The 11,225-nt window shown below is 38.0% G+C and overlaps 2 protein-coding genes across 4 annotated transcripts in view; one reads left to right on the top strand and one right to left on the bottom strand.

Annotated features, from left to right (window-relative positions):
* The window catches only part of LOC118743018 (myosin light chain kinase, smooth muscle-like), a 23,528-nt gene extending 19,122 nt beyond the window's left edge, over window positions 1-4,406 (top strand). Inside the window, exons 8-9 of one of the 3 annotated variants that reach the window (XM_036475484.1) lie at window positions 1,983-3,087; window positions 3,204-4,406. In XM_036475484.1, coding sequence (XP_036331377.1) covers window positions 1,983-3,087; window positions 3,204-3,427 — 1,329 coding nt within the window. In that variant the 3' untranslated portion in view covers window positions 3,428-4,406. Of the gene's footprint in view, window positions 1-1,982; window positions 3,126-3,203 lie in introns of all 3 variants that reach the window. The other 2 variants (XM_036475485.1, XM_036475486.1) reach the window with 2 other exon arrangements.
* Window positions 4,407-9,669: 5,263 nt separating this feature from the next.
* Window positions 9,670-11,225, bottom strand: part of LOC118743878 (probable cytochrome P450 4aa1) — a 32,844-nt gene continuing 31,288 nt past the window's right edge. The window contains exons 3-5 of the mRNA XM_036476640.1: window positions 10,773-11,153; window positions 10,636-10,705; window positions 9,670-10,566 (exon numbers count right to left, since the gene is read on the bottom strand). Of these exons, the coding sequence (XP_036332533.1) occupies window positions 9,693-10,566; window positions 10,636-10,705; window positions 10,773-11,153 (1,325 nt within the window). The 3' untranslated portion in view covers window positions 9,670-9,692. The remainder of the gene's footprint in view (window positions 10,567-10,635; window positions 10,706-10,772; window positions 11,154-11,225) is intronic.

Here is an 11,225-nt window from a genome sequence, read left to right as displayed (position 1 = left end):
GAATTTTTTTAGAGCTATTTATTTTCTATTAGTTCCTGTCTCGAATCTATCCTTTCTTTCACTTATCAAAGCACCCGCTGAAAATGCTGGTAAATATACGCTGCCGAACTATCTTTTATTAAAAGGTGCTGCAAGGTTGTGTCAAATGCTCATGCAAATTGACAATAAGCAATAAAAAAATGATGAAAGAAAAACAAAAACTGTCGATGGTGGTACGATGGCCAAAAACCTTCGATAGTTTCAGACCACTCTCTAAGGGCCGCCTCGTGAGATAATGGCATCGTCAAGGCTTCTGCAGGTATTCGTCAGTACTGTCAAGTTGCGGGTCAGTTACTCCCCTTGAAAGAGGGCCTTACTGTTCAATTATCAACCCAGTACAAACAATTGTTGACAAGATAGATCCGTCGTTACGTTTGCAAGAGGACGTTCTTAGTGGTGATAATAGGGCAATTCTGACGACCGCCTTCAACGAACATTTTGTCTTTCGAAAGACAAAAGTTTCGAGGTATCGAGAAAGCCTTTAAAATTTTGCGAGAAGGACAGGAAAACAATCGTTACCTGGCCCTCCCGATAAAACTGGCGCCTTCTAAACTTTAGAAGAAAAATTGAAAGAGACAAAAAAATTATATATAAGAAAATAAAATAATTAAATGAAATTTAAAAAGTATTTTAACTTTCAATCACAAAATCTAAAAGTTTAAAGAAAATAAATTTAAATAATGAAATACGTAAAATGAGATTATAAAATTTAAATGAAATTAAAAAATACATACTTTTCTTTTTAATACAATAAAATTAAAAAATTAAAATAAAACAAAGATAAAATTAAATAAGTCTTAAAAAATTAAATAATGTTAAAATTTTGTTTTTCCATTTAAAACTCTAAAAAAAAATTAAAGTTAAAACAAGGGAAAGATAAAATAAAGTTTCTGAAAATAAAATGAAAAAAAAAATATATTTTTCTTTTTAAAACAAAATCTTATAATACAAAAAAAAATAACAAAAGTGTCTAATATTTAAGAGAAATTAAATAAGTATTATTCTTTTTAAAACAAAATCTTATGCATAATTAAAAGAAAATTAAATAAAAAAAAAGTAAATAGATTTCTTAAATTCAAATATACTTTTCATTTTAAAGCAATAAAGCATAAAAATTAAAAGAAACTTTAATTAAAAATGACAAAAAATTAATTGAAAATTAAAAACAAACAATTTATAAAATAAGTTTCTGAAAATTAAGAAATTAAAAAAGTATATATTTTTCTTTTTCAAACAATACAGTCAAACAATTAAAAGCATCTTTTTATTTAAGAAGAAAAAAGAACAAAAAATCGCCATTTGAAGATTCGAATCTCGCAGCGCGTGGCGCTAGGCAACATCCTTTTTTCTGTGGGGGCTTAAATTATTGTACCAATTGTTTCTGTGGGCTCGCGGAATTCTATCACAACATGACCGATCTGTTTTCACGTTTATCAATCCGGTGGCAGCTACGTATGTAGCTTTACGTTTTCCTAGACTGCCATTTTTCTATACTCAGCGAAGGCGATCAGCCTCAGTCCGTTTGCGCGTGGTGGTTGACGTCTTCTTATCTTGCCCGTCCATTTCATCTCTTCAGGGTCATGTCCTCAAATCGTAGTCCTTCAAACGTTGGCAGGGGTCGGCATCCAAAGTAGGGGTACTTATTCGAGGCATGTTGTAACTTTTCATTGGAGGGGCTTTTTATGTGGCAGGTGCCAAACCGTGTCCACAACAGATGGTGGGGCTGTTTTGCATAGTTACACGTTTACACAGACCGTCTTCACTACTTTATTATACAAATCAGCACGCCTAATTTGAAATCATAAAAATTAACATTTCAAATTTTTAATTATTATAATTTTTTTCATTTCGTTATTTTCATTTGATTCCCTGCTTGCTTATCGCTAAAACCATCTACGCAAATATGCCAACGCTTTGCTTATCGCTTTACCATTGAACCCAAGAAAACCGGAAATGCTATACGCGCTTTAGGCCGCATGGCTACGCTCTCTGCTTCGCGTCGCAATTCCGCCATTTCCGGCGCTGGAAGTCTACCCAACAGTCCACGACCTTCCATATCCGGTCTACATCACATCTTTAATCCGCATAACGGCACGCACATGGGTTCATTGCATGAAGAAGATGACGACTTTAGCATTGAGCTGCCAGCGCCAACCACGCTTGAGGCGCAGCGACGCATACAAAAAACTCTGAAAGTGCGCGACAAATCGCAATGTAGCGAACGTAGTGATTCCGGTTACAGCGAGTGCTCGAACTGCAGCGCAGGTGGAAATTTGCCGTGCCACTGCGTTGGCTCGATGACTGTGCCGGTGATAGCACAGCATAGCGCTGCGGATGAACTGGCGGCAGCAAACGCAGAGACGCTGCTGTCGCTGGGCGTACCACACCATGTACTCAAGTCGAAGTTGGAAGAAATCGCACAGCAAACGGAAATCGAATGCAGTACGCGCAGTAGTCAGCGTGGGGAAGGAAGACACGTTGCCGAGGTTGAGTCGACGACAGACTTGGCGCTACCATGTTTTGATGAAAAACATACAGAGACGCTAAGCGCATTGGGGCAGCAGTTGCGACAAGCAAGTTTGAACACAGCAGCGCCAGCAATGGAAGAGAGCGCAATGGAAACGTACTTGCCAGCGCTGGGAACGGATGCGGTCGTCGTGACAATGACCGAAGCGCCACCACTGTCTGTGTCACCCACCTCCACCCCGCACGTTAATGTGCTGGACACTACTGCAGTATTAGCATCGCCACCACACCGTGAACCCATCATGCGCTCCGACTTCACCAACACCGTTAAGATGCGCAAGAAATCGCTGGAGAATAACGCACTGCGCGAAAAACCCAAGCAGCAGTCCAAACCGATTTTCGAAGCAGCGGGAAAAGTTTCACAGTTGAAGAATAAATTTAACAACGCGTCTAGCGGCAGCAACAATGCCAAGGCGGTGAATTCGGGAAAGTTGGGAGCCACGCAAACATCACCGGTGCCCATCAGCGCGCGTGAACATGGCAAGCATGCTGCTAACAAACGCTTCGCCTACAATAGCCAAAGTACATAGTCGCATTTCTTTTTTTTAAGCTTGAAGAGAGTGAGAGAGAGAGACATTGTTAGTTGCTTTTGAATTTAGATTTTTATTATTATTTTTTGTTTTCTTTTTACCGCACAGCAAACGCAGCAACCGCCACAACGAAATCAACGAACTCAATATTACAGCAACAAAAGCAACAACAACAACAGCAAAAACAGTGCACATCCATGCCCAGTTCGCCATTGTATGGGCGCGTATCAGCGCCACTTCGGTTAAGCAGTCGCGTCCGTGATGCGACCGAGCGCTTGGCGCAGCAGCAAACAGCCGCTACCAGCGCGCGACGCATCGAGGCGCGGCGTTAGTCAACAACGACAACAGCAAAACTTGCAAATGTAAATACACATAGCAGTAGTAGGTAGGGTAGTAGCGACAATGCGTTAGCGGCAGCAGTAATACGCGCTGGCGAAAGTCGTTTCCGCGCGCGCGCGTTTCTCTTATATCTTAAATAGAGCCACGCGCACAGTAAAGGAACCATCAAAAGCGCATCTAGAAGCTTTATAAATATTAGATTATACGCTGCGCGTCCCCTACCACCGCCGCGTTGTGCTCGAAGTTCTTCGAATTCGCCAACTGGATTGATACAAAACTGATATTCTGTTAATAACGTGTTGATGTTGTTGTATAGTATTTTGTTACCCAACAAATCTCGTAAAAGTTTTATTATTGTTTTTAATAGCTTCCTTATTTAACCTTAACCTACGAACACTCGAATAAATCTACAAATCCAAATAAATATGTAATACATACAATACATGCTTATGAGTATTATCCAATGAAAGTAAACGTGTGTGTTCGTGCGCAAACTATCGCCCACATCAATGTGCGCATGCGCGTTTCGGCGTACACTTTTTATGTACACCTACAAATGCTCACAGATAAGCGATGATAAAACACTTTAAAAGCCGGCACACATTGTACTACAACATATTTTTTGTTTGTTTTTGGAACCGGATTGAACCCTTTTTTAAGCACTTCTAAATGTTCGAATACCTTGTGTTTGTAAGTATGTATTTGTTACTCTATTGCAACCCAAAAATACACATACATGCATATATATTTATTTAAAAACTCTATAAACAATTCTAAGAATAATTGTTCTAACATAAATTGTAATTATGCATTACTTATCATTACATTGTTAATTATTAGAAATTAATTGTTTAATACTACAAAAATACATACATACACACATTACAAGTAAATACCTAAATAATTACATATATAAATATTACGATGTTCTTAAATTTCTTATTGTATCAAGACGCTGAGTTGTTTGAATAAAATATTGAAGATCGAAAATAAAATGCTTTTAAACTGTTTATTATTAATACCACAAATTTGATTAGACTACCCGGAGCGTTTGCTTTTATTTTTCTCCTGAAACTTTAAGCTATCACAAAAAAAGACGAAACTCCTGAAAAATATTTCTTCGATTCTTTGAACATGCTCCAAGGCCTCTTTAAACTATTTTTATTTAATTTACTTTTATTCTTGTGTCGGAACTAAGTACACAAAACAAATGCAGCACAAAATGTGTTTCGTCGTCTCATCTTCTTCAAGGCAGGAAGGACAAATGACAACCCCATTGTATGCCGATCGCAGTAAGGTGTTTGCGCCACTTAAGGTGTCCGGCCCATAGTCCCACAATTTGTCTGCAGTCCAATCATCTGTTCAATGAAAGCAAAACCTAACTCACATACCCAACAATGAAGGCAACATAAGTTTCGCCCACTTGCATTCTCTCGAAGCCTATCAGTCTTTGCTGAGCGTAATATTCACCCAGCTTCTGACGGTGACTTCGATGGCCGAAGGTGGTGGTGAGCCAAATGATCAGATGAGTCATTACCACGCACTCCCGAGTGACCTGGCAACCAGAGTAAGACAAGTTAGTTACGTTTTCCTACATAATTTAGGCGAGGCCTGCATTGCCGGATCAGTCTGGAAGTGGCCAATGCCTTAAGTGGAGCGTTACTGTCACTACAAACACGTAAACTTCTGCTGCAAATACCTTGGCTTGAAATTCCGAGGCATATTCCCCAAGAAAATAGTGAAGTTCATCCCCATTACCTTCGATATAGACATTAGATTATGGCCCAGTTCCAGTTTTGGAGCCACCACTAAAGAACCGGCAGTATGTGATCCGGGCCCAGTGTTGAAATTAAGCCATCATTCAGCGTCAGAGAACTCCATCTGGTAGAATCTCCTCAGCAAAGGCAATGATGGCGCATAATCCTGGGGTAATGAAAAGACACTTGTGTCATGGTAAGTTTAGCAGAGCATCAAGAGCAGAGCCAGGTGTTGTAGAGAAAGCTTCCGTACAGCAATTTTCGACTGATTGATTGAGAGTCTACTGAGGGAGCCTACCTCACCTCATCTGCATAGGTCTGGGCATAGATACAAGTGTCATTTAGAGTGACAATAATGGAATCAATTACCAACCATCAGAGAAAAGGGGAACACGGCGCCTTGAGGGCAGCCTTTATTAACACTGCACCTGACATATTAACCTCCTTCTGCCTGAATCCTAGTGATCCTTTCACTTCTCAATTGCCTACTCAGTGCAAGGTATCAGTTGTTGGGAAGAGGCTGACATTATTTTTATGTACGTAGGGCTGGTTTTTTTACCAAAGATGTCGACGTTGTCGGATATTGAACGCTCTTTTAAATGATGTGTGTCGATGCTCTTCTCGCGGGTATTTTCCAATATTTTGTGTATTTTGAATAACTGGTCTATGATGGATTTACCAGGTCCAAAGTTGCATTCATAAGGCCCAATCAGTTCGGTGAAGGTGGGCTTCAGCGCTTCATACAGTACGTTTCATACAGTACAGAGCAGCCTGCAATGAACTTTAAAAGTTTTTTTTTGGTTTAAGCGACCATGGAAATAGATTCCGTGATGCAAGAACAGCAAAAATATCGGTTAAAAAGCTCTTTGAATACTGGTTTCAGAAAAAAAAATTAACATCTTCAATATTTGAAGGTCGCTCTCGTTTAAACAGCCATAAAGCATTGGGCAATTAATATTAGTGGAGAAAAAATTCCGAAAGAAAGTTCGCCTTGGTATCGGCTTTCGATATGAGTATTCTTTTTTCAATATCTACTCAGTAAATTATTCAAAAGTATCGATACCAAAATTACTTGGTATCGAACGAAAAGTTTCGAGTATGTACTTATATTTACACGTATCGTTTCATCCTTAAACACTTTACCTGATAGTATTGACGGTGAGGGGAGACGATTTCTTTCTAAATCCCGCACTGAAAATCCCTTTTATGTTACCAGATTCAACGAACTCGAAGCTGTAGTTTCAGCTATGATGGAGGCTGATGCGAAGCTTGGAACCGAAATAATGGGAAGATACGTCTAAATTTTTAATGACAGCCATGCTGCTCTGAGCTCTTTCACTCAAAGTTTGCGCTATCTCTACAGGAGATGGATAAGTAGAACAGACTTCACCTCACTTGGGCCCTTGGTCATAGGGACCACGGCAGATAAATTTGCAAGGCAATACACGGTCAAGTAGATTCTTCCTGGTAAGAAACGCATTTGTATGCCATATGTATGCTACTTGCAAGCTGCTACTTAGAGAATTTGTATACAAACATGCTGAAGAAAGATGGAGTCAAGGAAGAAATGTAAAATTTCCAGGCTAGCGTTGCCAAAATGGTATCGAACGCGCTCACAAAGTGTATACTCTTTGAAAAGAACTTGCGGGCGCTCTTACCGGGCACCGTCTAATGGATAAGCATGTAGAAAGGCTCGGCGTGCCTTTCCGAAGGTGTTGCTGTAAGAAATATAATTTGTTCTAAAAAAATATTGCGAAATTTCAAGGAAAAAATCTTAAAAGGAAATTTTCAATACTTACCAGTGATTAAATTCTACAGAATTTTCTTCCTTAATTTTTTAAATAATTTTGGAATTACTTACGTCAGGGTGAAAAACTAAAAACGCAGTTTTACAATATTTGGCCCATGTTTTCACGAATATATTTATTTTTGTGTGTACAATTTACTATCGCACGGTGTTGTATGTATAATGAGCTAAACATTTATGAAAAAATATTAATTATTAAATAAAAAATAAATAAATATAGCCAATAATGGTGCAGAAAAAGGAGTTTCTATTATTTCCATCAGTGCAAATTACAAATCCCGAAAATCCCGGGATTCTTGGCAAATAATCCAGGGGTTTTCGGGACCTAAAAAGGGCCGGGATCCCGGAATTAACATTCCTAGTATGTACATAATATGTACATATGTTCTATTGTCAAAAGTGAAGTGTCAAATGACAGGGCTTGGTCTGTAGATGTGCAGTGAATTTATATTTTTTGGAAAGGGCTGTCGCCTGTTGTTTTATTAAAATTATTTAGTAAGTTAAATGAATTACAGATTACAATATGGGGATCAATTGAAATGGTTTTGAAAAATCTTTACTTCTAAACGACACATAAAAGCAAATTTACTTCAATTAAGGGAATAAGGTAACGGAAATGTCTATATCAATATGGCTATCAGACAAAAGAAAAAATTGGACATACATATATAGCAAAGAATAAGTGAAGAGTAAAAGCATTCCTGAGTTAATTTAAGAGTCCAGTAATTTAAAAGGAATGTAATCAGAACAAAGCATAGTGTATGTATTTGTAATAAAATAATAAATATAATGTCGTAAACCTTTGGTTTGACACAATTATTATTTAAGTTTAACTAAATTTGACTTTACAAACAGGTGGCAGCCCTCTTCGTAATATTTGAAAGCTAAAACCTTCTTAAATCTCTTTCGTCTGACTCCCATATGGTGAGTCTATTTCAATCTATTTCAATAACCTAATTCTTTAAATTTAAATGGAATTTGATTTTTTTAACAGGTGGCAACCCTCTACATGGAGTTAAGAAATAAACCCTTTTCATACATATTTCGATTGATACCGATCTCTAAATAATTCATTTAACTTGCTAAAAAATTCGAATTAAATTTTTTTATCAGGTGGCAACTCTTTAAAAAAATAATCCTCTATAGTCTAGAGCTCAAGCTTTTTAATCTGACACTTAATTTTTGAACATAGAACGAACGTCTAATGGCACTAAAAAAAAATAAAAAAATGATTTTATGCATTAACAAAAAACGCATTACTTCAAAAAGTGCAAAAAGTTAGCAGGTTTTTCTTTTTTTCGAAAGCTAAAAACCCGTATTATTTAATAAAATAATAAAAAATAACATATTTTGACATATATATATATTATCCATTACATTAAAGTTTACCATTTTGTGAAATTTGTATTAAAAAAAATTGTTTTACCGGAATACCGCAGGGACGCCCTGTGTTTAATTTTTTTCCAAAATTGTTATTCCTGTAGTTTTCTACTATCTATATGGAAATAAAAGACGTCAAACCAACATTTTATTTCAAAGAGTGTATTTTTGACATTTGTTTCCGTGAAGAGCTTACGCTTATACAAATTCTTAGTATACAATTTGTCCACTTTAGTGGCATCCTGGCGGCATACAATTTATTTTATAGGGAAATATTTGTTTGATCCTTTTTAGTGGATAAATAACCTTTACAAAAATACCAACCTTGTTCACATTACAGACAACGAATTTTTCGATTTTTGCACTGTGCGGCGTAAGTCTTTTCGATCAGCTGCTTAGGCTAAGCCCAACACGTTGACTTCAGGTAGCGTACAAATTTTCCGCTGGAAAAAATGGTGGAGAGTTGACAACTGTTGAGCTGAGGGGAACTACTACTACTGTGCATTTGTAAGACAAATAGCCAACGGTTAGGCAACAGCTTCATCTTATGAACGCGCCCTTGAATTTCATGAATTCTGAAAGCCACTGTAAACAACACTAATATACATAGCTCACGCATCGAAACGTTCTTAGAGCATTCGAGGTAAAATCTGTCAAACTTTCTAATGGAAATGTCAGATGGCATCTGACAATAGTAGAGATGCTTAAGGCCAGAAATATAAATAGCAACCCTCGTATATAATAAAGGAAACAAGTCGCTAGCTTAGAGTGAAAAGTTGACAAGTCCCATTTTAAAAATTTTACAGGAGACGAAAAAAACTTTGTATAGTTATTTTGTTCAAGCATTTCTCTAAACTTTGAATACAACATTTTGAATACACATCCTTACAAACCAGATTGATTCGATGTTGATTAAAAGATTTCGTACTATTTTGGTCTTATCGGATTTTCTGTGCTTCTTTTGGACTTGGCAAACTTTCCTTTCATTGAATATAAAGGAGAATAAATAAAACAAGTACTTTTATCCTTTTAAAAACATTGCATTTTAAATTTCTCTAGCTCCCCGTATCAAAATATGAGTTTTCATTTAAAGTGGACTTAGCAACTTTTCACTCTAAACTAGCGAAGTATGTCTATACTAGCTTCGTTAAGCTCAAAAATACATTTAGTACATACCTAAAGACTAAGACATAGTTTGTAACTCAATCTACTTTTTTATGTATTTGTTTCTACAACAAAAACTACTACTACATATTTATTTTACCTATAATTTACACCCGCATACAGAACTTCCGCTTATACCCTAGACAACAACTACATATAATCCTCCAGTGGATGTTCGCGTGCTTTTAGCCGCACCCACAAACCGCCAGAAGCGCGCAATGTAATGCGGAATGTTGCCTTGAATGAGGTCTTGCCCGGTACCGGTAACAGCTGATAACTTCTCAATATGCGCGAAATGACTGTTTTCATTTCCATAATAGCAAAACGATTGCCAATGCAGTAACGTGGTCCGGCACTGAATGGTATATAGGCATAGGGATGACGCGCTTCATTGTGCTGCGGCGAGAAACGCTCCGGCTCGAATTTCTCAGGATCAGGATAAATGTGTGGCAGCCGGTGGGTGGCATAGGGACAAATGAAAATATTGCTGCCCGCAGGCAATGTATACTTGCCCAGGCGTACTTCTTCGCCCAATTTGCGCGCCATCAACGGCACACTGGGACACAAGCGCAAAGCTTCTTTGATGCACATCTCCAGATAGCGCATGTCGCGTAAGTCATTCATATTGGGCGGCCGTTGATCGCCCATGAATATATCATTGATTTCGGCAATACATTTTTCCTGACATTCTGGGTTTTGCGCCAGCAAGAAAAGCGTAAATGCCACTGCAGCACCAACTGAATCTTGTCCGGCCAACATAAAGGTGCAGGCTTCGTCGACAATATCATTCTCGGTGAAGTCGGCATTGTTGTCGGAGATTTCAATCATATAATCTAGCAGACACTTGCGACCGTTGTCATTGCCATTGGCGCTTAGTTCCCGGCGATATTTGATCATTTTGCGCGTAAATTCATCGAGGCGTTTCTTTTGATCTAGCTCCTCTGAGGCGATTTTTGTAAACTTATAGACGCTCTCAAATAGTAGCCACGGCTGCACGAAGCGTTCACTGACAACAACTTTGCCCCTATAAAATGGGGAGAAATGTAAAAATTAGTAGAGCAACAACTAAAAGTCATCGCACTTTTTCACTTACTGTCTGAACGGCGACTGTTCCATATCCACTCGTTCGCCCTTTCGTTTTACTGGTACGCCCAAAACAGCCTCTGTACAAAGAAAAATAAATTCAATCAATTTTATTATGTAAACTCAAATTTGTTTGAAAAGGTATACCATTTAAAATATCCATAACACAATTGTTAATAAATTTGGCGATATTTATCTCTTCACTGGCCGATGCATGCAGATTTTCAAAGAGCGCCTGCGAGGCATCTGCGAATGTGCCGATGAAGCGCTCCAAAATCGTTAGATGAAATAAAGGTTGTATAAACTTTCGATGCGCATTCCACTTTTCGCCACTACTAGTTATTAAACCGTTGCCCAGGAAGTTGTGCATCAATTTGTAGATGAACACCTTTTCCGTATGCTTCTTCGATGAGAGTATGACCTGTAAGTCATCTGGTTGGAGGACAACGAAGAAGGGAAAGAGTAGCACCCAAATGCGTATTAAAGGTCCATAGAGTCCAAAAGCTGTTGCTACGCGCTTAGCAAGCACTGCAAAGTATACCGATTGTGAATAAAAATTAAGCATAATTGATTTCAGAGAGATTTAGTGCCGTTTCACAC

This window comes from Rhagoletis pomonella, unplaced genomic scaffold (assembly GCF_013731165.1).
Source record: "Rhagoletis pomonella isolate Grant_MI unplaced genomic scaffold, Rhpom_1.0 Rhpom_scaffold_00007, whole genome shotgun sequence".
Classification (NCBI taxonomy): domain Eukaryota; kingdom Metazoa; phylum Arthropoda; class Insecta; order Diptera; family Tephritidae; genus Rhagoletis; species Rhagoletis pomonella.
The sequence above is the reverse complement of the archived record's forward strand: the minus strand, read 5'-3'. Positions and strand labels throughout refer to the sequence as shown.